We start from the raw sequence: 26,634 nt of genomic DNA, 5'->3' as shown, positions 1-26,634 counted from the left end.
TGATGTGTGCTTAGAAAAGACTTTGGGGGGGGGGAATCAAATGTGAGCAATTATTGGCTGTGAGTCAAGCTTTAGCTTTCTTGCATCTAAAACGACAGTTATGGTGATGGCAGACCGAGACAGTCCTGTGGGGAAGTGATGTTAACTGAGGCAAGTAACACTCTTCATTACTTCAAGCCGTACTCAGCAGATTGGGAGCAACATCAATCTGTGCAATTCCACAACAGTTAGTTTAACATGAAAGCAAGTCACTATTTTCTGTGTAACTTGCAGTATTTTTTATATGGTTTTGCTTCCTGATTTGCGAATCCTACACTCTTGCACAGTGCTAGGAGTTGAGGCCCGGGCATTCTGTGAGTGTTCCACCCCTGAGCTGTATTCCTGGCCCTCTTCTCTGAGAACCTTAATGTTGTGGCATTCTCTTTGCTTAACTGCTCTACTTATGAATAGAATGTTTCTCTTGGAGTGAAAATGTCTATTTCTTGCTTTCCAAATAAAAGCACCCGAAAGTAGTTCCTTGAGCCTTTGTATTTTAAGTTGGATACCTGTATCAATGACTTGGAAGCAGTAAATCAGTATAGATTATATAAATATCATTGTGATAGGAATTTTAAAAAAGTGGTGCACATATATGTTCAAGTATACACATGCCGTGGTCCATGTATACAAGTCAGGGACAAGCTGTGGGAGTTTCTTCTTTCACATGGGTCTCAACTGAACTCAGGTTGTCATATTTGGCAGCAGGTACCTTTACCAACTCAACTATCTCTTCAGCCTCAGCAGGAAAATTTTCAAAAGGGAAATTAGGAATTATTCCATATGTGAAATATTAATGTATGATGTGGAAAAACAATCAAGATCCAATACTGGAAGTTAAGAGGGAAGCTTGCTTCTTGGACAGGGTCATGAGCCTCATGTAGCTCAGGGTGTCCTTGAACTGATCGTCCTGCCCCTACCTCCCAAGTACTGGAATTACAAGCATGCACTATCACACTTGGCAGTTTCATTATTATTTTTTAAATGTGAGTCTCTGGCATCATTCATAAACTTTGAATGTCTTCTCTGAAAAGATTAAAAACTATGGTTTAGATTCAATATGACTCAGCAAAAGAGGAAGCTAATCAAGACCTCCCCTTTCACCGCAGTATTTTTCCTGAATGAAGAAATAAAAAAGACAGAATTTCAAAAGTATTTTATTCAAAATTCCCCACCTAGGAGAAAGGACATACGACAGTGTTTACACATGCTTCAATAACTTATTTCACTGTACAACTTACATTCTCTATAACAACACAGTAAACCAGCAAAGGAAAACAATTAGCGCTTAAATAAGACTCTCCTGTGTAAAGCTATGAGTGTGGGGCACTAAAAGGTGGAATCTACACACTTTACCACAAGCTACGGGCGTGGAGTTCATACACTGTCCTGGTCAGTGTGTGTTTAAAAACGAAGATGTCTACACTTTTCTGACTTGTAATGTCAAAGCCACTGTGACCTTTCAGAATAGGATTTTTTTTTTCTTGCTAAATTTGGTGGGTGGGGAAAAGGCTCTATTTTTATCCCTTTTGTAAAAAATAAATATATCCTCCCTTTTCTGTTAAGTCCACAGTTTTAAATAAAATACTTATTTGTGTTTCTGCATACTCCTATGTCAACACTGCTCTATCACAGAACTCTAGTAATCAGTATTTCACAGCGAGCAAGATGGTCAAATATTACAGGAACAAAAGCAGACCACTGAGTTTGCTATAATAGCACCTAGAAAAATAGCACTGTGGTCAAATTTCTCCCGCTGTTCTTGTGATGCAGGCAACATGGAAAACACCACAGAATACAGGCAAAAATGGAAGGAAAGCAGCAAGAAGCCTTCCTGATCTTGAAAGATTTATCAACTCATGCATTCTCTGACATATTTCACGAGGACTTCAAAGCCAGGCACACGGCAGACCGTACCCAAGGTAAGTCAGATGGAGACAACTGAGCAGTGAAATCTGACCCTCCTCCAAGAAATCATATTTCCAAGACTAGGAAAGGCACAGGAGGTGCACATTTTAATTTGGCTCAAAAGTAATGAAAATTAATTTTAAAAGTTGGCAGCAATTATAAAAACAAAATGTCACTTTCTTTGACAAAGTTACAACAATAAACCAACAAAAAGCATACCACGGTTCACAATATTCAGTGACTACACAACACTGCTTGCATTTAACAGACTGAATCTGAAGGACTAAGTCTATCAAGGGAGGTCTAACAATTGATTTCACGTCCAACTCTGCTTTATCAATGCCTTCTTCCAAAACTTCCTGTACTTAAGCTAAGTTCCTTTTTGTGGAACTGAAAACTTGAAAGCTTCTAATTTTCAGTTGTTGCAGAAGTATATAATTCTACACATCACAGAACACTGAGGGACAGAGAATGAACTTGCACTGTATCTGTAAAAGCTAACTACAGCTTCACTGTGATACATGTAAACCATTAATCGTAAGTTTTTTTCTTAAAAAAAAAAAAACAAGCAGTTGTGTCAAGTTTATATCCTAGCATTCATATCTTTAAAAGACAGCAATAGTATTTATTTAGGATGACTGTAAACATTAAGTCCCTAAGAGAGAATATCTAGTCTAGGAAAATTGGACATTCACTGTAAGGCTGCACTGACAGCCCTGTAGAGACCTCCTGTGCCAAGTGTAGTGTAACTAACTCCTAGAGCAGGAGCCTGGAAGAAGGAAGGGTGTGTCCACACCATGGAGCCGCTGTAACAGCAAGGCTGACTGATGAGATGTACACAGCAAAGCACATGTCTAAAAAGTCATTAGAACATCCCGTTCTTGTACGCTAGTGTAGAAAGGTCTCCCAAAGATGAAAGAGTGCAGACCTGGCTTAATTTTCTCAGCTAGAGCCATTATTATGTTAAGATCGCCCTCTGCTGTCAAGTCAAGATCTACCTTCAGGTTCCGAAGAGACTTAAAGGGCTTTTTCCCCTTCTGCCTATAAACAAAACAAACAAAAAACCCAAACATTATAATACAGACGCTGTTCAAAGGGAACCAAATAGAAACAACGCATAAAGGTTTTTCTATAGCAGAACAGGACTCACGTGTCGTCCTCTATGTATTTGATTAGTGTCAAGGCTTTTCTGTGAAGAACGAGTAGGAACTGTGCAAGGAAAGTACTCCTGAGAGACAGGCCAGGTTTCAAATGGAAGACCTGCAGGAACACGAGACAATACAGTTTCGATACATTTTCATGTAGCAGCTCCCATGACAATGTTGATACGATCTGACACCCATCACCCATTACAGCCACTTCTTCTGGTGCCCAAAGGGCAGGGCTGTGGTAGTGCAATGGTCTAGAAACAATGACAATTTTCTAGATTTTCTATTTTAATGTTAAAAATGAACTGAGACTTTGCATTCTATCTATACATGTATACTTAGTTTATTATGTAAAAATCATTAGGTGAATTGTTTTAGGTTGTGTCGAGTAGAGGATATGTGGAATTTTATTTCAGCTTCAGAAACGTGGAATTACAGGACTATGGATTATCCTCTAACTCTGCACTGTCACACATCACACAGACCCAGATCCCGGCCTAGTCATAGTTAACATGAGGATGTCATTATGCAAAGCCAGGTCTATGACACAGGGCCCTGGCCTGACTCCCAGAATGGTATTATGACAAAGCTCTGGTTATGGTTAGAAACAAGTCCCATACAATCCATCACCTTCTCCAAATGTATAACCTCTGCAGATATTTTTAAAACTAAGACAATGAAGATGCTACAATTTAAATACAAGTATGCTAAGTTTAAGAACATTTTCAATTCAACTAAGGCAAATAAAAGCACAGCCCTCTTCAATGAAAAAATCCTTAAGATACAGGGTACTCTAAGATACTTAAAAAACTAGTGGGATGGGCAATGCTATTTTTAACTGTTATTATACAGGCTATTTCCGATTAATAATTCAAAGGGAAATTCATTTACAGATTTCAGAAAGGCCCATAAGCACTTTAATTCTTTGTATGTATTCTGTAGGCATTTTGGAACATGTTTTAAAAGAAAACATGCAATGTCACTTTCTCTAGCCATGGCTGGTATCATGTTTACCTGATCCAGGAAGGCTTTCACTAGAGTATCTCTGTGTAAGACATCTTGGAAAATATTCCTAAGAACAAAACAGTCCAAATATTAAATGGTTTTACAGAGTCAGTTTCCATAACCTCTCACTCCAGTCAAAGAGTTAACATTTTATAAACAAATATGTGAGAATATGGATGTGAATATTTGCAATGCATACTAGTATGCATGAGGCCCTGGGTTCCATATTCAGTGCACTCAAAATAAACACACACACACACACACAGCACACAGATTCATTTTAACTCAAGGGAACATTTATATATTACTGGTGTCTTTTTCTAGCCAGTATAAGCTGGGTATACTCAGGAAGGGCACATGCCTATCTGTCAATGAGTTTTAGAACCCACACCTTACAAATTGAGTTTACGTCAAGAGACTCACAACCTGTAAATATGAACCAGCAACTCAGAAAGTTACTACTATCTCAGCAATGACTGGCATGTAAAGAGTCCAGACAAAATAGCCAACAGAAGTGAGCTGTGTCACTACAGGTCAGAGCAGAAGCTCACAGACAAGATTGTTTTTCCCCCAAACTCCATTCCCTTTATTGTTTCTCTTCCATCTTTGCTACAATACTGTATTCATGTCAGAGGGAAAATACAATGTTTATTATGACAAGACAAATGAAATGCAAGACCGAGTAGTAGAGATCACAATACACCTGGATGGGAACAGCAGAGGAAGGGGGGGATATGCAGAAACAAGTGGGAAGTACTTCAGGTTTCTTAGTCTTAGGAGACGAGTGTGCAAGCCAGAGAAAGAAACCAAGAAGGGGAAATACCAGCATTTCACGACAGCACTAGGCACTGACAGCAGAGTCACTGGCCTTCATGGACAGGCTAGGACTTAATTCACCACTTTCCAATTTCTGTTTTACTGAATAAAAATCTGGATCACAAAAGAGAGGGAAAAAGCCAGGTGGTGGTGGCGCACGCCTTTAATCCCAGCACTTGGGAGGCAGAGGCAGGCGGATCTCTGTGAGTTTGAGGCTGGGCTGGACCGATAGCCTCCAAAACAATACAGAGAAACCCTGTCTCGAAAAACAAACAAACAAACAAAAAAAAAAAAAAGAGAGGGAAAAGCAAGACTATCTCTTTTTTGTTTTTTCGTGACAGGGTTTCTCTGTAGTTTTGGAGCCTGTCTTGGAACTCGCTCTGTAGACCAGGCTGGACTCGAACTCATAAAGATCTGCCTGCTTCTGCCCGGCTAACACATATTTTAATGCATTGTAGGTGACTGCTATATCTTAAAAAGGTAAAAATTGAACATTAACTGGGGATGCGGCTCAGTGGTACAGCAATTGTCCAGCTTGTGTGAATCCCCAAATTTGAACTCCCAAACTTCCCAGACTTAAAAGTGAATATTATTTAAAGCATGTTAACACTAATATGAGTCCATAATAATAGAAGTTAAAATGTAATTTTCTGGTTGAAAATATTTTTGACAAATTTATATTCAAAACATTTACTTAGAACCAGAAATAAAATTCTAAAATTCACAACATTATTTTGTCATGGCAGAATAGCTGACAAATTGCTTTTGTCAAATCAGTCAAACATTCAAAAACAAAAACACTAACAGGGTGCAAATCTATTCAAATCTACATTTTCTGAGAAGAGATTCTAAGCAATCAACAAAACAAAACAAAACAAAACAGGACTTCAAGTACATTAGTTATGAGAACATGTTGGCATGCTGACTCAGTGAACTCAGTGCGAAGACTTCTACATGTTCTCCAAGACTGTCAGTATGTGAAGTAGTGAAATGAAATTTCAATTTGACCAGTTAGTTTCTGAAGCAATTCCTCTCAACGTTTCTAAGCAAATACAAAGAGCCTAGGGGAACTGTGTAAGAAGGGTTCTTTTACATGCTAGGACCTCTGGGCATCATGTTCCCATTGTGCTCCTGGCCAGCAGTTTACTGTGGCTATTAGTGTGTCCCAGGTCTCATTTTGGCTCCTTTTTCGTCTTCAGAGACACAGGACACTCCCATTTGCTCCACATTTACTGCTGCCTAAAACCCTTCAACCCATATAACATATTTTGAGTATATTCTAAGGGCTATCACTATTTCAAGACCTTAATTGATTCAAGTGAAGAGTAATACTATGTAAGTTCTTGTTTTCAAACTTTAGAATATCATTTAAATGCTTTCTAGAAGTTTCATAATACAAGATCATAATTTTACTCCTAATCAATCAATACTTACTCATTGCCTTTTACTTTGCTGATCACATTTTCTGGTAAGAAATAAAAAGCAAAATGTACAATGCAAAGGAAAAGAGAGTGTTCTCTTCATATATTTCAACTATCTTTTGTTTTTATATTCATATCCAAGAAAAAAGGCTTTGAATTACTGCAGTTTAGAGTACAAGGATGTTCAATGACCGTTACCAGCAGTAGGGGCTGGCATTTTCTGACTGGTAACTGTTAACTCTGGAATTTCAGTAAGTAAGTAGGAGTTCAGTATGTATTATACTTTTGCTTGTGAGGCTTAACAGCTGAGCCATCTCTCTAGCCCTTAGTATGTATTTATTAAACATTTGTTTTTAGAGGAAATCTTAACCTGTCTTACAGGAAATAATATTTTAAGAAACGAAGATTTTAAGCCAGGTACGGTGGTACACACCTCTAGTCCTACCACTTGGGAGGCAGAGGCAGGTGGATATCTGTGTGTTTGGGGCTAGCCTGATGTATATAGTGAGTTCCAGGCTAGTTCCAGTGAGTTCTCAATGGACCATATAGGTCTACCCAGTGAGAGTCTGCCTAATAATAATAAAAATAATAATAATAATTTAAAAATTAAAAAAGAAAGTGGCTGACTAAATGCCTCTTCAAGCATCATTATGCCTGTCACATTCCTCTCCTTTTAAATACTACTTGCATTGTTTTTACTTGTAAATGACAAAAGTTTTCTGTTGCTTGACAATGACACCCACGCCCAAGTGTCACATACAAATCAGGAGTGAAGCTCTCATCTGTGTAGATGATGGTGTCCTGAGCCATGTCCTCTTCTGATGTTGCCCTCCAGAAGGCTGTCAGCTCTGATCGCATGTATCTGCGTTGATTATAAATATGTTCATGACACGGCGGCATCTGCTTGACAGTATTGACATCCACATCAATGTGCGTGGTTGGATACGGGGCATACATAACCTGCCGGAAGGGTAGTACAAAGCTTCCCGTTGCATCCTGTCAAAACGAGGAGAAAACTTACTGGCCATGTGCCAAATAAGAAGTCATTTAAAAAATAATGTAATAACGATAATAAGAGATGCATCCCCTGTGCATCTGGTATAAGGCTCTTTCAGAAGTAACACTCAAGAGGTTACTATATAAAACTCCAGCCACTACAGTTTGGGCTTAGGGTGAAAGAAGGGGGTCAGGCAGGGAGGGGAGAGTGGTGGTGCACGCCTTTAATCCCTGTGCTTGGGAGGCAGAGGCAGGAATATCTCTGTGAGTTTGAGGCCAGGCTGGTCTACAAAGCTACACAGAGAAACCCTGTCTCAAAAAACAAAAACAAACAAACAAAAACAGAAAAGAAAAAAAACTACAAAGACTGGGCCAATTATTAACGGTGGTTAGTTGCTGGTCTGTAAAATTATGATTGCCTTTCTTTTGCAATTGCTTTATCCTACCTGTATCTAAACAAGTATGTCTATTAATAGATAATATATTTGCCTCTTTCTAGTTAGTTGGGAGCCAGTTGCCATGTAGTAAACACCTGCTGTGTATGTGGTTACTCTGCTAAGTGGTGTGAACAGAAGAGAAGACAGAGGCTGCCTAAAGTTTTCACTCCTAACAGGCTAGGGTAACCACTGTAGATCAAGGCATTTTCTGGAAAGCTACACAACTTAGCTTTGCTTGGAGAACTCTCAGTGTTTCACGCAATCACAGTTTTGCTTTTCCCTGTGCATCTGGTAATAGGGGTCACATATCAGATTACTGAGGGAGAGCTCCTGACAGGAGACACAACAAACATACCTTTGAACCAGAAGCCAGCTTCTTCCTGGCCACTTTGGCCTTTTATTTTTGTTTTTTTGAGACAGGGTTTCTGTGTGTAGCCCTATCTGTCCTGGAACTCACTCTTGTAGACCAGGCTGGTCTCAGACTCACAGAGATCTGCCTGCCTCTGCCTCCCTACTGCTGGGATTAAAGGCGTGTGCCACCATTGCCTGGCCCACTTTGGACTTCTAATGCCCTTAAGCATGCAGGCGAAGGACGAAATAACAGTGTTAGGAGGGATGATTGATCCAGATCACCTTGGGGAAATTGGATCACTTCTCCACAAAGGAGGTAAGAAGGATTATGTCTGGAGTGCAGGTCCTTTAAGAAGTCTCTTGGTGCTACCATGTCCTGTGATTGAAGTCAAAAGGAAACTACTACAGCCTAACCCAGGCAGGATGTGTTCTTTCCTTAATTTCTTTATAATGTCACATAATACCAATTAAGAGAATATCAATGGTTATCATATTTAAGTTTGAGATACTAAAAGAATGTTCCTCTAGGAACACTGTTACCTATTCTAAATTTATAATATGTTTGCAGTTGTATGAGGGATATATCTATCATGTTATGCATAATTACAACCTAGTAAAATAGATAATGTGTTTCTAATTGTATGTGGGATAGCTATGTCATGTTTAGGTGTTGCTATGATCTGGTTATTGTTTTCATTTGGAAATTAATCATGACATAAGGAGATATGATTGTATGTCAAGTTGACAAGGTGAACTTGTGATAGCTATTTTTGGTTGTTAACTTAAATACATCTGGAACTTAAAATCCAAAAATGGAGGGCACACCTGTGGGATATTTTTGCTTAATTTGAATTAAGAAGATCCACTTCTAATCTAGATCTTTGAGGTAGGAAGATAAGCCTTTAATTCAGATCATTTGAGCCAGGAAAAGACTTGCCATTTAAAAATTTCATTCCTCCCCCAAATTAATGTCATTTAAAACTACATTTAATCCAGATCTGCTCCGGGTCATGCCTTATGCTAGAAGCCCATAAAAGGACTTGGAAGAAGCAAGCTTTGCTCTTTGCCTGCTTGCCCTAGCCTTGCTAGCACATCCATCCCTTCACTAGCGCTAGAGCCTGCTTCTTTGGAATTCTGGCATACACTGAAGACAGCTGAGACTTCCGCCCTCATGGACTGAGAAACTTTTGAATTCTTGGACTTCCTGTTCACAGCTCTCCAGTTGGATTAGTTGGACTGTACCCACAAGTCATTCTAATAAATCCCATTTACTAGAGACAGAGAGACAGGGACTCATTTTACAAGTTTTGTTACTCTAGAGTCCCTGACTAATACATATCCATCCATTCAATCAACACAGAGCAACTGTATTTGCAGGGTACAGTGTGATATTTCAAAACATGTATACAAAGTGTATGAATTACTCATGGTATCATATCTATCACTCAGTAGTTATCGTTTTCTTTTGTTAGCAACACTCAAAATCCCCCTAACGAGATATTTTAAAAAATAAAACTAGAGAGTTGAGGTGACGGCTCAGTGGGCAAAATTCTAATTGCTGTGCAAACATGAGGACCCAACCTGTGTTAGGATTCCCAGCATACAGGCAAAAGTAAGATGCAGCAGCCTGTGTCTATAACCCAATATTGTGTGTGTAGGCGATCTCATAACCCAATGTTGGTGTGTGTGTGTGTGTGTGTGTGTGTGGGTGAGGGCCTCAATCAGCTGGGCTAGTCAAAGTCAGTCCAGGCTCAGTGAGAGATCCTGCCTAAAAAACACAGTGGAGAGTGATAGTCAGATACTCTGTACTAACCTCTGTCCTACATATTTCTTTCTCTCCTTCTCTCCTATACACTAAGTATAAAAATAGAATTGACTGTCACAATTATTCTACAGGGAACGTAAGCTATTTTTTTTTATGTAACTGCAGTCCTAAGCCTAATAATCATTCTCTCTCTCTCTCTCTCTCTCTCTCTCTCTCTCTCTCTCTCTCTCTTTCTGTCCCCTCCCCCCAGTCTTTCCCCAGTATTTCTATGTTTTGGTAATTCTTTTACCTTCTACTTCCATTGACACAAATGTTTTAGCTTTTACAGATAAATTATATACAGCATTTATCTTTCTGTGTATTGACAAAGACTTATGACCCTAGCCTGAATAAAAGCGGTGAAAGTAGACATCATTATCTTTTTCCTGATCTTGGACACAATGACGTCAGCTTTTCCTTATTTGGTATAATGCTGGTTGTAGATCTGTTGAATATAGACTTTCTTCACAGAAGCAGGAATATTCCTTGAATATATAAGTTTATTTAGGGTACCCGAAGCAATACTCACTTTGTTTTCTTTCATTTTACTCATCCTTAAGAATAACCATGAAAGACCCGCAGTGATCATGAAAAGCTACTTCTTTATGGTGTTTTGTGTGTGTGTGTGTACACACGTATACATGCATGTAAGTGTGGTATACATGTATGTGGAAAACTGAGGTTGATGGCTGGAATTTTCCTTTATGGTTCTTCTCCCTTATTCTTTTTTGAGGTAGAGTATTTCAGTCAAACCCAGAGCTTGCTGGAAAAATAGTTATTTCTACTTAATTATTGAAAAAAATGTTGATTTAAATTTATCTGTTTTGCTTCTTGAAAATGGGCCAAATTTAATATAAAAAATTAAAAACGTAAGTACTAGACACGGACATTTTTGCATAAGATTTAAAAGACATTTTAATTTTTAAAAATGAGTAGGTATGGTACATATCCAAATATCTTCAGTAAGCAAAAGAAACGTTACCATTTCAGAGGCTCAGTCTGATTCAAGCATGTGTTTCAAAAGAAAATACTGAGGCTACACACACAGCTAGAAGGAGGCAAGTGAACTATAAATACGATGGCATGGTGCTTCATGGATGACACTAACTATAAATCCATAAGACACACACCACACTCCAGGTTCAGAACTATTAGAAGAAACCAGTTCCAAGACAACTAAAAATATGATATATTAAATGCTAACAATATACTCTACAAAGATTCTTAGTAATTATTCTTAAAATTAATTTTTACTTGTGGCTTCACATATGATAAATGAATGGCAAGTATACCTTTAGCAGGCCTTGGACAAAGAGTCCTGATTCATATTTAAAGGATGATTCTGCTTCACACAGCCTGGAGCATTTCCTCTCTGCTGGAGTCAGAAAAAGGCATAACGTTCTCACTATCTAGAGAAGAAAAGATTTAGCTTTGAAATGTGAAATAAAAAGATCACTGTTTGCTTATGAAAGAAACTGAAATAGAAATTTTTGTTGCCATCACTAAAACAGCTCCCAAGTAAGGAGTATCCCTTGGTTACCTGAACAGGGCATGGTCAGAACACATAAAGCTTACAAAAGGGATTTTGTGGCCAGTTAAGATTAGGAAGTAGTTGGCAAATCAGCTGCACGGTATCTCAGAACTTGTTGCATTTGAATAAATGTTGTTCTTTAAGTGAGCAATATTTATTCTTTCCCAAATTTATTTGACCTGTATCTCAGTGAGAAATAATAACCTAATGCAATAATTGACTGAACCTCTATCCAGCAACAACTGCTTCTCAAGTAGGCAAACAGCTCTGGGAAGGAACTTCTTGTGTTTAAATGAGGGGACTGCCATCTGATGAACACACACACAAAGGCGGCTACAATGAACAACAGGGACTATCCAAACTTTCCACAGAACAAAGCTACAAAGTTTCACTTGAAACAAATGCCTGTGGTAGGGGTTTAGAAATCAGTGGCACTAAGAAGAGTTGACCTGGAGCTGTATTAGGGAACAGTAAAAGCCATGTATAAGTGTGAGTATGCAGAACTCTGATCATATCATTAGACAGTTTGAAGACAGAGGTTTTCAACTAGAGTAGTGACAACTTGTCTCTCAAAATGAAAAGACAAAAGTCAAGCTATTCAACCAAACAGATGAGAGATGAAAAACGTATTTAATAAACGAAGCTCAGACCATGGAGATTTTCTCCTTCATAAAGCCAACCAAGAGGTCCCACCACCCAGAGAACCTAAGTGGAAAGCTGCTTTTGGGGTTACACAGGACAGCCCTGAATGAGAGGTTTATTAGTCTCTCATAAACGGTTGAATGAGAAATATAAATTTTGCAAATTAAAGTTTATATAAGTACACAGGAATTTCTTGGAAAAAATAATTCTGTAAAGCAAATAACCATCCCTAAAATATTTACATGTTAAACTTTTTGAAAAAATATGAATTTTAATATCAAATTGATATGAATATATATTTATGTCTCTTTAGTGACTATAAAGACAGTTGTACACTTTTGGCACTAACCTTAGGAAATATTTGATCACTTATCTTAGTTCTCCCCCTATGTATATATCTTTTTGGGAGCTACCCTGAAAGATTCCCTGAAAAGGTAGTTTTGTAGTGTAGGATACACTTACATCCAAGCTTACATCTCTCAGTTCAATGCTGACCTTTCTATAACTTGCCTGACAACAAGAAAATTAATGATTTATGTGCTCCCCATTATGTATATGGTAATAGACTCATATATTTCACACATCACCTCCAGAAACTGAATGAATTATTTAACTTGCTCTTTTATATTTTCTTACTCTCAAATTGTTTTGTTTGCTGAGCAAGGCTGCTCTATATAACAGTCATGGCTGCCTTGGAACTTGCTCTAATATTTGTTTTAATCTCTGTACTTTCTGGTTATATTTGCCAACATAGTTTCCTATTACCTCACATATCCAATAACAAATTGTTTAGTAGGTACAGTCATATAGGAATAAGAAACACTGGGACACAAAAGAAAACTATCTCATTTAAAGGTCAGACAAGGTAGTGCATACTTTATGTGGGAAGAAGAGGTAAGTAGACGGTAGGGAGTTTGAGACTAGCTTGGTCTATATAGTTGCAGTCCAGCCCAGACTATATAGTAAGACCCTTCTGAAAAACAACAACAAAGCAAAAAAGAAAAAACAAAAAGAAATTTATGATACAACTGAGAGTGATGAATTATCAAAATCAAAGTGGTTGTTGAATTTTACACATTTTACTACAGTCATTTTTGCTAGATGTATCAGAGTAATTTGGTAAACTTACGTTGCCTCCTTATACTGTTAGGGTATTTCAACTGTAACCTAATACTTAAATGATAATTCACAACATGCTAGTAGTATTGAAGTCAGATCTTATTTGAACTATAAAGGAGTTACCTTATTTACTTTCTCCGCACTGCTGCCTACTACGACAGAACAGCCACAGGTCTGCAGATGTGAGCTGATGGCACTGCAGGTTAATTAAAACATTGGCAGGATTACAACTTCACAAACGAGAAAAACAGCTTTGCTTGACCAACACCAGAGCTATCAGATCATGTTAGCTTTTATTTGTGTAAAACGCATTTTCCAGGGACCTTTCACAGACATCACATTACTAGAGTCTTAAGACAAGCCAGGGCAGGAGAGATGGCTCACTGGCTAAGAGCGCTTGCTGCTCTTGTAGAGAAGATGCAGCACTCATATGAAGTCTCATAACCATCTAGTTCCAAGAAATCCAAAGCCTTCCTTCCTCTGGTCTTCATACAGGTACACATGTGGTGCTCACACATATATGCAGGTACTCACATATACATTCAATTAAATAGATTTTAAAGAAAAAGGCACCCCACTTTGTTAATAAAATGCCATCACTTTATAGTAATTCCTTTAATGACATATCTGGAAACAATATATGGATGGCCAACACTAGCAAACTCTAAAGTGCTTCTGATTCAAGCCATTAAGACCTTTTCTGCTAAAGATGCCCACACCTGACATTTCATTGTGAGTTTAAAGAAAGAAAATGTAGATCTAGAGGTAAATACTTAAAAAAAAATGCTCGTTCGCTTCTCATTTTTAAGAATAAAAGCTGGTGACAGTCTGCAACTTGTACAGGAGACCATAACAGGAGATGGGGCACACATGTAGAACAGTCATTACTGCAGATGAGTACACTGTTGCTCAGTAAGTACAGGCTCCTCCACTTACTGTTTCATAGACTGTGGACCGGGTGACGTCAGTTATGTCCCTACTGTCTGTGTGTAAACAATACACACGTGAGCAACAGTTCAAATGTGCAATGCTGCCTCTAAAAAATTGGCGCAAGTAGATATTCTATCAACCTTTCCATTAAGTCTTGTCATGGGGGAGCATTAAGATTTTTATCTGCTTTACTAAGCATTCAGAAAAAGAAGTAAACTCTTACTTGAGAAGAAAGCCTTCGTGGCAGCTGTCTCCAATGTCGTCATCATTGAGGACTGTATCAGCTATCTAAAAGGCACACACACAAAGTCTGTTTACAACAGCGTGAGAGAACTCTTAGTAGTAAGTGTGCTGATGTCTAGAGTCAGCACAACTCAGCACTCTCATTATGAGCATCAAGAAAATACCTATAAAGTGCTGCTGCACGGACTTTCCAGAGGAACAAAGGGGAAAGTTGGCCAGGCAGGTTAAACAACAATTTTACAACTTCCCCTCCAAGCTATCAGAATCAGGAGACCAAGTGTAACCACAAGTCAGCATTGGGAACAGTGTGTGATTGAAATACCCTCAACAAATGTCACAGAACTGGTGAGCCAGGAGTGGGAGGGGGGCTGGAGAAATGGCTCAGTGCTTGAGAGCACTGGCTGTCCTTCCAGAGGACCTGAGTTCAATTCCCAGCACACACAAACATGGCAGCTCATAAGTGTCTGTAACTCCAATTTCTTGGAGATCTGACACACTCTTCTGGTTTCCAGGGTACTGTATGCAAATGGTCACAGACACACTTGTAGGTAAAACACCCAAACACATAAGAAAAAAAATAAAAAAACAGAAGTCAGAGAATGAGGCACCCACTCACAGCTTAATTGGTACACTGCTCTGTTCAAAAGCATTGTGTATAAGACTAGTTGCTTCTATAAAAGCCTGGAATCTCCCCTCTTCTAGGAAATACAAAAGTGGAAAAGTAGTGAAGCAAACTAATTTTATCAGAACATGTTTGATCAAAAAAAAAAAACCTGTCTGGTAAGAAAACTGCATTTTATGTGTGCTTACTGGATTGAAGTTGATAGTTCATATGAATAGTATTAAAACAAGAACATTCACACACACACACACACACACACACACACACACACACACTCCACAGGAATCACTCAAGGGAATCCATAAAGGGTATAAATGCCCCCTGGCAGTTACATCTATGTCTTCAGGAACACTGTGTGACTTCATAGATGCAAGCAGCTCCATCACAGGAATGACTTCCCCAGTAAGCATGGGAATGATGCTCTGACCCTGTATCAGCACAACAAAGTGAAGGAAATCAGTGTGGGTAAGCCAGGTAGTAACAACAGTTTACATGGATACAAAGAGTAAAACACCCTCAGAAGGACTTGCTCAACACAGTCCCAAACAAGCCTGCCATTCCAGAAACAACTGTCAACTATTCATGCTCTTTAAACTTATTTTCATTCTTTTAGGAAAAATTTCCTTTGGTGAGTATGGTTTATCACATGCAATAATTAAACTACAATGCCACAATTAGAAAGGATCTCCTTTGGAATTTAACTAAGATATAAAAGCTCTTGTTGAAGGCCACCATTATATTTTCCTTTTAAAAAAAGTCAAGCATGAAAAGATGCTGAATCATTAGAAAGGAACCAGGAAGGCTCCTCTCAGCATCCAACCTTCACATTCAAATGACATAATCTACTCAAGTGCACACTGAAGTTACCACATAGAGAAGACTCGGTAAGACAGAAGACCTCCTTTGCAGAACGTGCCAACAGTACTACCGTTTACTGCCTCCCAAACATCACTGTAAAATCTGTATGCTCTGGCATCAGTTTGTGTCATACTGCAGTGTGTGAAACAAGAATGACACACTTACTACCACCTCTCCTGTCAGTTTATCATCACCTAAGTGAGATGCTGAAATTGCCAAGTGTTTATCCATCTCAGCTAAACATATTTTAAAATAACTAATCACTTACATTCACTTCAGTAAGTTTTCTTTATTCACTTAGGTTTCATGAAATGATTATTTAAAACCTCACAAATATTTTAAACTTAGAACCTCAAGTTAAGGGCTGAGGATTATAAACTACTTAGTTAAGGCCATGTCTGAGAATCTAGGTCTAATACTTAGCACACACAAGCAAACAAACAAATCTATTTTCAAATCCCTTTATCATGGAGGGCACTCATTTCCTTTGGAAAATTATCCTAATCTATAAATGTCTATGTAGATACAGAAAGTTTCATTATTTCAAAAAATTCATCTTACAATAACCCTCCAGAATAAACTACTCATTGTTTCTACTATTTAGAGTAATTGCTGAAATGTCTGTTTACAAACACAATTAAGATGTGGCATTCAACAAGGTATGTTAAATTTCCTTCCTTGTTCAGTGACAGATGTAAAGACCCCAAACTAACCAGGGCTGAAGCTGTTTAGTGTTGCACCATCTCAAAGCAGTAGTAATACTCATAATAGAGCTATTGCAAGCACATTTCATCAGCTATGCAAGTATAAAGCAGAGAGGGTGAGTTTACTGTCCCTTGGGTTCTGGCATATACAGCACTTTAGATGTGGACTCTGACATTTATCATCACCACAAGTAATGAACAGTCTCACTGGGACTCAACACAAAAACCCTACAGGAGGAATGCAGAAGAAAGTAGTTCCTTGGGTTTCTCTAACTTGAACCTCTGCAGGACAATGTTTCCACTTAGAATCTCTTTAGTCTACTTTCTTCTGGACACAGAAGGTGAGGGTAACATTTTTAAGTCGAGTCTGAAGAGCAGAAACTCAGCCTAGTAAGTACAGGGCTCTGGCTTTCAAGAACAAAAATGTCACTAAATGCAAAATTCTGCTTGGCTCTAAATTTCCTTCTGTTGAAATGACTGTCCCTAACTATCCCCAGAAATACAGTTCAGAGATCGGAGAAAGTTTTTAATACCTTAGTGTCAGGTCTTTTCCTAGACTCTTTCTTTCTTGTTTTGTTTTTGTTTTTGAGACAGTATTTCTCTGTGGAATCCTGTCTGCCTTGGAACTCCCTTTGTAGACAAACTGTCCCAGAAATCGCAGAGATCCACTTGCCTCTGCCTCCCAAGTGCTGGGAATAAAGGTGTGTGCCACTGCCCAGTCCCTGAAAAGCTATTTACCATTCATAATAGTATAACACATGATTCTGTAAAGGTCATTTGTGTGTGTGTGGTGTGTGTGTATGTGTGTGTGGGTGTGTGTGTGTGGTGTGTGTGTATGTGTGTGTGTATGTGTGTGTGTGTGTGTGGTGTGTGTGTATGTGTGTGTGTGTGTGTGCGCGCGCGCTTGAGAGGTATACAGATACCTCAGGTGTATGCTCACTCCCTTCACACTGCAGCTTCTTCTGTGAAAACAGTTGCAGAAGGAATACCTTTTAACACTTGCATGTACACAGGGCTTGCACAGGTCTGGACCTGATGCGATCCCAGTTCTGAGGGGAAATGGATGTAAGCCCACATCCCTAATCCAGAAAGTATCTCCAATTCAATTGATACCTGCTCACAAACAAAAAGTTAATTTTCTCCAAAAGTCTCACTGGGTGTACTGACCATTCCAAAAGCCAGGCCCCATGCTCAGCAGTAGATGTCAACACAAAACCACGTCAGTGGCATTTTTGGAGGTTCTTCACTCACAATGCCATGCCAAGGATTTTCTTTTTCCTTACATTCATATTATGGTTTTCAGATTTGTGTTTTCAATGGGATATCATGTGTATGTCTGTGTCTATATGTGTTTCTTGAGCTTTTTCTTTTGTTCTTTTTTCTTCTATTTATTTGTCTTGTCCTATTCTGGTTTGTTTTCATTTTATCTAATGTTACTTTATTATTTAGGCTTTGCAGAAATGTTTATTGTTTATTCTATACAGCTTCACAGGACTTACTCGTTTTTCAGGCTTTATACAGACATAAGCAATGGACAGTGTCATGGCAGCATGTGAATTGCACTCTACCTGATCTTCCATTCTCTCTGTGCCCTCCAAGACAATTTTCTGGACATTTTCTTGTCTTTCCTAAGAAAAAGAAAATTTACTTAACAAATACGTTTTGATGCCTGTTCATTTTCAATGTAGATATGTTATCATGTGTATTTCACAAGAAAATCTTTCTATTCCAGGTGCGGGGAAAGGATAGAGACAAGAAACTATCCCAACAAGCCCATGCTATCCCACACAACATAAAATATAATCAAAGCATCCTTTATTCTACAGTAAGGATACGAGCTAATTTGGCAGAAAAGAGTTCACATAACACCTGCGGCTTCAAAAGAAAATAATTACACACTATTCAAACCAAAAGAGACTGACTTGCATCTGAGGAACAGAGGAACGGCTGCTTAAGTTTTGTTTATTTCTGGACCAGATCTCACTAGGTAGACCAGGCTGGCACAGGACTCAAATCCTCTTGCCTGAGTCTTGAGTCCTTCAACTACCTGCAGGTAAGCTTTTGAAATCTGGGTGATTTTCACCAAGTTTGTCAGAAGTAAGGAAGCGAGTCTGCAACAGGTGGTGAACAGAGAAAACTCGTCTTAAAAAATGCACTTTCCCCTTGTAATACGTTAGAGGCCTTATAAACTTCGTCTTATAAAATTAATGGACTTTCAGGATGGTATTAAACCAGAAAATAGGAAGAACTGAGTTTGTTCTTTAGATATGTCAAAAATACACAGCAGGGTAAATATCAGGAGAAAGCAAGATGTCCTTTAGCTAAATTTGCAAATTGAAAAACCTGATTTCCTAGAATCCATTTGGTCTGTGCTCCCCATTTTACAAAACTGGGAATTTGGGACAGCGGCTTTGCTACAGCTTATAAAACCTTTCAACTTTCGTATTTTCACACAGTTGTAAGTCACATGAGAAAGGGGAAACAAAAAGGATTTACAGTCAAAGCTTCCAAAACAAATTCAGACTAAATGTTAATCCCTCTAAGCCTTAACTTTTCACTTGCAATGGAGAGGCACTATCATCTTACATTATTACCATGAAGACCACAGTTATGAGACCAGCACTCTCTGTGTCCAGGAAACACAAAATAATAGTTACTGTGCGGATTTAGTTGCATACAATTTCCAAAACTTAAATTTAAATGTACCAGAAAAAAACCTCTCAATGATCAGGTTGCCACGAACACGCTAAACAGTCTTACCTTATGCATCCAGATCCTTCCTTTCCGAATAATGTGTGTTAACCTGTCAACACACACTCTGTGAAGGGGGAGGTAGAAACTGAGTTCTGTCTGCGGAAGTATAATTGATAGTCCGTAAGTGCTCCGGTCTCCATTCCAGTTTCCATCAAAGATTAATGAAACAATAATCACTCCTTTTTCAGATAGGACAAAAAACTTTACATCAATAGCTCCGCTCTCTGCATTTCGAAGAATTTCTCCATTTAGAGTGTGGTTGGCAAGAAAAGTTATTTCTCCATCACTGAGAAGTACCTGTTCTGTCTTTGGAGCCCAAATGTGCCTTACTCTTGGACCGAGAATATTATCCCAGTAAGCAAAGGTAGCAGCCAACAATGGCGATTCACCACTTAAAGCAATCTCTGTCTTGGCAACAGCAGGAGAAGGTGGTGGGCAGATAGTAGACATCCCTGCATCTCAACTCTCACATTATCCAAATGCTTGCAAAAGCTAAACAGGAACATACAAAAACAGTGATTAGGCTCAGCCATTTAAAGATATCTGTCCAAACCCCGATTGACTTAGAAAAATGTCAATATAAACAAAGAATAAGCCTTTATTATCTCCAAACTGTATCTGCATACAATTCTAATGACTGGATATTTGGTCCCTAAACCATTTCAACCAAAGAACAAAAGAGGAAGGGGAGGACTTTGCATAAGTGAATGAAACCTCATTTGCAAGTAGGTACAGTTAGATCAAGATGGTCCATAGTAGAGCAGAATGGATTCTAAGCCAATGGCTGTGGTGCTTAAGAGGCGAGGGGGAAGGGGAGGGAGAGGGCAGGGAAGGAAAGCAAAGCAAGCCAGCTGCATGAAGACAAAGGGATTGCTGAACCTGGAAGGCATACTGGTCACACCAGATGTGGAAGAGACAGGAGGGTGGTTTCCCAGGGGCCTTCAGAGGACTGTTCCTGACAATCACTTGACACTGGCATAAACGGCATCAATCTTAGAGTTTATAGAACGGGACCACACTGCGGCTGTTTCAGTTTGTGTTTTTGCTATAGTACTCTAAAACTCTAAAAAGAGTAAGATTAGAAACAACAACACAGCAAACAGCTCTGTCCCTCTCAGTGAGCTCTGGCTACAAGGAACTGCAGCCCAATACTACTGCTTGAAATGACAGAGACAGGGAGACAAGCATAAGCAAGCATGCTAGTTTCAGTTACTTAGAACACAGGAAACAGACATCAGAGCGAACAAGCTCGCGGCCCAGCAGCAGTCAGGGCCCCACATCTGGATCTTCATTTATTCGAACACATTGCTCTGGAAGAAGAAACTCTGCATTCTATTTGTATAAAGTCAAGCATGTTTACAAATATTCTAATGAAAGAAAGACCTGCAGTCAAAACCACTTATAACAAAGTGGGAGGATCTATGTATGGTGGCAGTACTGGGGGAAGCTAATGTGAACTATGATAAACCTATAATTTGCCTGTATGATTACTTTGGGAGTGAACATTTGATCTGTAACAAACTGATGTCCACATAAGTAATTTATTTGAAAATGTTTATCTACTGGGCTGGCAAGACTGTTCAAACAGTAAAGGCTCCTGCCACCATGCTCAATGACCTGCACACAGTCCCTAAGATCCACACGGTGAAAGACATAACTAACCCCTCCCACTTGCTCTCTCTTATCTCGTCTTGTCAAGAGAGTTTAGAGTCTCCTGCAAAGGAGTAACGTCTATATTTAGAAAGCTGAGTGAGTGTTTTTAGCATATTAAGATTAGGCATACAAAACTTGACAAAACACTTAACTCTAAGGAATAGTTTACTTGGAATTTTCACACGTGCATTTTTAATTTCAGAAATTCACTTAGTACTATTTACTTTTTAATATACGTCAATTTGATAGTCTGAAGAGACCACACACTGTCAAAGATGTACAGCTTGCTTAAAGTATTGAATATTTTGGATACAATTGGAAACGTCAGTTTTCAGTGAGGGAGTAGAGAAATGAAATTTGAATTGAAGCTGTAATGGTGCTATTGTCCTTAACAGCAGCAAACTGGAGGCCAACACGAGAAATTAACTGAACACACAACCAAAAGGTTATACTGCAGACATATTGCTTTTCCATTCTTTCTTTTTATTTGTTTGAAAAGGTGAATTATTCTAGGGTGGGCCCAAATGAGTAATGTGCACAGAAAACATGGTCCTTGAAGATGTGACCACCAGTGTAATATGTTCAGATGATGTTCCACAGACACTGCCTCTGCCCAAAGGCATTTCTTTCCTCACTGACATTAAAATATTATCTTGTAAAAGAATGTTTCAGAGTTGGGCACACATCTCAGTGGTAGAGCTCTTGTGTAAGCCCCTTGGTCCCATCCCCAGCACCAAAGGAAGAAAACATTTCATGTGTTTGTCCCATACTTAAACATGCAAAATCAATATACTATAGCTGAATTCCACTAGAACTTTTGTAGCATTACCAACAATAAAATTTTTAGAGATGAGGCTTTACATTTTTTAAAGACTATCATTATTCCTTTCATTAGTTCAGAAATATTTTCAGCTATCTAAAGAAGCAGTTTTCAACCTGTGGGTCACACCCCTTTGGGAGTCACATATCCCGCATATTAGACATTTACACTACGATTCATAACACTAGCAAAATTATGGTTTCTTTCTTTGTTTTTTCTCTGAGCCCTGCCTACAGCCCAGAAGCTGATTCTTGTTGGGGAAGTCTTATGCTAATAAAGCACTGTCTGGCCAATAGGAATCTAGATAGGTGGGGCTAGGAGTCCAGGAGAACTCTGGGTAGGAGAAACACAGGAGAGTTCGAGATGTAACCGCCATTGGGGTAGGAAGCCTGGAACCTCTCCGGTAAGAAGCATACTTAGATTAACAATTATGGGGTAATTACTTAAGGCAGAGCTAGCCAGTTAGAAACAAGCAAGGCCAACAGCTTCATGACGAATATAGCCTCCTGTGTGTTTATTTGGGACTCATGCGGATCTAGAACCAGGCTGGCGCGGCAGAGCCCAGGCGACTGGCGGGGGGGATAAACCAAAGCGGCTAGCAAAAGAAAAAGCTTCTCGTAACAGATTCTTTTTTTTTTTTTGGTTTTTACGAGACAGGGTTTCTCTGTACTGTTTTGGAGGCTGTCAGTCCAGCCTGGCCTCGAACTCACAGAGATCCGCCTGCCTCTGCCTCCCGAGTGCTGGGATTAAAGGCGTGCGCCACCACCGCCCGGCCACAAAATTACGGTTATGAAGTAGCAATGAAAATAATTTTATGGTTGGGGTCATCACAACACGAAGAACTGTATTAAAGGGTCATAGCATTAGAAAGGTAAAGGAACCTCTTATGAACCAAGCACTATCTGATAGTTGATCATAAATCTTTGCCTTGAAAATGCCTCCATCCCCCATATTTATATGCTACTTAAATCTATCTTTACAAAAAGGTGAATAATTCTAATACAACAGTACAGTTCAAATATTTCATCATTACAATGGAAAGAAAAGTACTTTTAAAAGCAGAGCAAAATTCTATAGAGTTATGGGAAAACTTTTAACCTGACTGTTAGTTAAACTATTCTGTCATTCATTTTATTTAGACTTATTCCTAGTCTAATTATCAAGAAAAGAAAGGATCAAGGACCGTGTTGGGTTGTTTGGTTTGAAATTTAGCCTGCCTGTTTCTTTCTGAAATGTCTTATTGGATTAGGCTTCCTCTTCTTCCCATGATAATAAGCCATGACACACGGACATGATGCGATGTGCTGGGAGGAGAGGCGGATGGCACGGGCCTTTGGGCTACTGCTGTCATTCTGATGCAGTCAGTCTCTGAGCTATGACAGGCTACTGCTGTCTTTCTGATGCAGTCAATCTCTGAGCTATGACAACCCGGGGGTTAGAAGTCAGGGAGGAGGAAATGGTCCAGAAGCTTCCACAGCTGAAAGTTAAGCCCACTTCTTTTGAAAAACAAAACAAAAACACTGTATTCAGAAGTTGGTGTCTCGTTTAAGTTATCCATTTGTTGCTGCAGCTGTTATACGCCTTATGATGACTCTATGCGGAGCTCTCCCCGAGGCCTGTGTTCCATAGCTCTATCCTTTGATGCCCTCGCAATTTATATGCACCATCCTCATCACATTTCTATGTCTACATCTCAGGCTGTTTCAGTTTCTTCTTCCCCTTTTCCGCAGATTAGCAAACACGTTCTTCTAATTCCTCATTTGTGACAACTTCCCAGTAGCTTCAGCCTTTCTACACATCAAGTAAGCTAGCAAAGCCTTCAGCAGCGTGAAGTGCGCTTCTCTTTAAGCTCTGTTTCTCTAGATCATATCTACTTCTGCATCGTGTGGCCACCACCTGGTGAGTGGCTTAGTGTCACAGAGTTTTTTGAGGGAAGCCAGGATCTAAACTGAGTGAGATGGTGGCTTGTCACTTTACAAATAAAACTCAGGGCTCATGAGGTCTTAACCAATACTTCCAAAAGTAACAACAGTATATTTATGTTAATAAGCATGTTAACACTGTTAGCAGAAAGGTACATTTGAGCCTTTTCTTTAAACCCGTGTTAAAAAAAAAAGAGCTACCTTCTTTTGCAGGCTCCTTTTAGGAAGTCTTTGCCTAGGGCTGTGAAGAGAGTTATACCACCATACAGCTCTCACTTGTACCAATACTTTATTTCTCCCAGTAAAGAGAAGTGGGGCTGCAAACCAACTCCATTAGCCAAACAGGAACTAGCCAAGGCCTCTGTAAAGGCAGTGGACTACTTGGAAGACCAGCCTTTGTCATTCTTTACAAATGCTCAAGACTCATGCATTCATGACACGGTGACTGTGCTCTCTCTCATAGTTTCTCAGGCAGACTAACCTAACACTTTGGAAGCATTCAATTAACATGGGGCCCTAGGGCAGGCTCGAAAGGTAACATCTTACTCATTCAATCATTCTCTAATAGTCAAGCAGACTATTTTTTTTAACCAACTTCTTAAGTTATATTGACAGTTCCCTCCCGGAACATTAAATACTTGCTTATCACGCAACCTGCGGTGCAGTCTATAGTTCCTCTCATTTTGTGTTGGTCACCTTGGGGCAGCTTCCAACTAATTCAGTTTTCCCACAGTGCCAATGCTCAGTGCAGTGCTAGTCAGCAGTGTCTACACAGACAAAACTAGCTCCTCCTGATCCAGATTAGTTTTTGAAGTTTTAGTACCTGTAGCAAACTTTAATGCAAAACAAGTAAATGAAAATCCCCAGAAGAACATAGTTTACAGATTTTAAGCGACACATTGTGCTGGGTAGTGTGATGAAATCGTATGCTGTCTGCTCCAAGGTTGTGAGTGACCCTTTTGTCCAGCATATTCATGCTATTCATACTGTCTGCCACTAGTTACTTCTCTGTCCTGTTGGTTATCTGATCAGGTGTCCAAGTACCAAGGTGCCTGCATTCGGGTAAGCTTTGTCTTACTCAACGGGGGTGAAAGTACAGTGAGCTACTTTGAAAAAGAGAGATTATATTCACAGAACTTTTATTACAGCATTGCTGCAATAGTTCTATTTTATTATTAGTTATTTTAAATCTCTTATCGTGCCTATTTCTAAACTTTATTGTGTGTATGATATGCAAAGAGGGAAAAACACCCACACTGACGAGATAGTTAGTATATATAGGTGCTTCTTTTCACACTGGGAGCCTTCTGGCATGTCCTCTTTTTTTTTTTTTTTTTTTTTTTTTTTTGGTTTTTCGAGACAGGGTTTCTCTGTGGCTTTGGAGGCTGTCCTGAAACTCGCTCTGTAGACCAGACTGGCCTTGAACTCACAGAGATCTGCCTGCCTCTGCCTCCCAAGTGCTGGGATTAAAGGCGTGCGCCACCAACGCCCGGCTCTGGCATGTCTTCTTAAACATAGGGGATGACTACAATATTTCAAATATTCTGATTCCATATTATTAACATCCATGTATTACGGTCTTTTATTTTCTGTGCTGTTTCTGTATTAAAAATTTTCCAAGTTGACTAACATGATCCTATCTCAAAGTATTTTCCAGTCTCTTTTGGGTTCCTTTGTACAAAGTAAAAGTACTATTGAGACAGACTTGTGAATCCGGTTTACACTACTGGTGATGGTCAGGAACAGTGTAGACAGGAATTTATCCACCTGCCAGGACAAAACACTACAGGAGGCTAATCCCCACACCAGAAAGAGCAAGCCATCCCGGGCAAATGCACGATTTCTCTCCTCTTCCCTTCTTTCTCTGCTGGGCAGACAGACCTTACGTGGACAGACTTATAATCAGTGCGCTTCTCTCAACAACTGATTATCATCAGTCAAGTGATGCCCAAGTCACAATGGTCACTTCCTTTAGTAAGTCTGTGCAACCGCGGAACTGTGAAGCAACCAGGTCATGTCCCACAGAAATGGGGAACACCCTGCCCGGAGCTGCAGCCCACGTTACTGAGCATCGGCACTCCTCACAAACTTCTGTGAAATTCCGCCAGCGTGCCGCCCATCCCTACTCCATCCCACCCGCGCTTTCTCCTCCCGGGCGGGGACCCTCGGCAAACCCCAATGGGTCCCTGGATCGCCAGCGTTCTGGCTGTCGCAGGGCCAGGGCCCTGGGGCCCAGGCTTCTGGCGGCGGAGGCCGCGCCCGCCGTATTCCCAGCGGGTTCCCGCAATGGCCCGGGAGAAGCTCGGGGTCAGGGACCGCGGGCGGACAGCAGAGACGAGGCCCAGCTCATCCCCTCCGCGCCGCCGCGGCCCCCCGCAACTCCACGGCTCGCTGCGCTGCAAAGCCATGGGAGCTTTCGCTCAGGGGACAGGGAGGAATTGTAGCCCGAAACAGAAAAAAAGAAGCCCCGCTGGTACTCGGCGCCGGCCGGCAAGCCGACCGAAGCAGCAGCCCCGCTCCGCCCGCGCGTCTCACTCACCCACTCGCCGCTGCCGAGCTTCCACCGCGGGCGAAGGGACCACAACCGCAGCCAGCTCCGGGCTCCGCCCCGGGCCCGCCCCGACCACGCCTCCGGGCCCGCCCCGTGCAGCCCCGCCCCCAGCCTCTCGCGGTCCCAGGTTCCGCAGGCGCCTCTCTGCAGGTCTTCGCGACCTTGTCCCCTCTGTCGTCTTTGGTCACCCTAGTGGAGCAAGCACTGAGCTGAGGCAACCGACACGCACCTCCCTAGTCTGTCTGGGCACCACGCCCACAGAGAAGGAAAGGGCAATTGGCAGGGATGACACGACAAACGCCATCTTTCACGTGGGCGGAACTAGTGTCTGCTTGACGCGCCTTCGCTTCCTAGTGGGACACC

At 40.2% G+C, this 26,634-nt stretch overlaps 2 protein-coding genes across 3 annotated transcripts in view; one reads left to right on the top strand and one right to left on the bottom strand.

The window, feature by feature from the left end:
* Positions 1-1,177: 1,177 nt before the first annotated feature.
* C9orf72 (C9orf72-SMCR8 complex subunit) lies at positions 1,178-26,523 on the bottom strand. Of its 2 annotated transcripts, none has more exons than XM_040740306.1 (11): positions 26,501-26,523; positions 19,332-19,817; positions 18,140-18,199; positions 15,342-15,437; positions 14,368-14,432; positions 13,338-13,410; positions 11,215-11,331; positions 7,095-7,330; positions 4,107-4,164; positions 3,095-3,204; positions 1,178-2,985 (listed from the first exon to the last, which is right to left on the bottom strand). In XM_040740306.1, exons 2-11 carry the CDS (start codon positions 19,773-19,775, stop codon positions 2,799-2,801), a joined length of 1,446 nt encoding a protein of 481 aa, XP_040596240.1. In that variant the 5' UTR covers positions 19,776-19,817; positions 26,501-26,523; the 3' UTR covers positions 1,178-2,798. The 2 variants fall into 2 exon arrangements, with proteins under 2 accessions (XP_040596240.1, XP_005080879.1); XM_005080822.4 differs by lacking the exon at positions 26,501-26,523 and adding an exon at positions 26,260-26,356.
* Positions 25,738-26,634, top strand: part of LOC121137645 (synapsin-1-like) — a 29,243-nt gene continuing 28,346 nt past the window's right edge. The window contains exon 1 of the mRNA XM_040740314.1: positions 25,738-26,634. Within this exon, the coding sequence (XP_040596248.1) occupies positions 25,899-26,634 (736 nt within the window). The 5' untranslated portion in view covers positions 25,738-25,898.

The sequence above is a fragment of the Mesocricetus auratus genome, unplaced genomic scaffold, assembly GCF_017639785.1.
Source record: "Mesocricetus auratus isolate SY011 unplaced genomic scaffold, BCM_Maur_2.0 Super-Scaffold_6730, whole genome shotgun sequence".
Lineage (NCBI taxonomy): Eukaryota > Metazoa > Chordata > Mammalia > Rodentia > Cricetidae > Mesocricetus > Mesocricetus auratus.
Note: the sequence above shows the minus strand (reverse complement) of the source record. Positions and strands in the feature narration are given on the sequence as shown.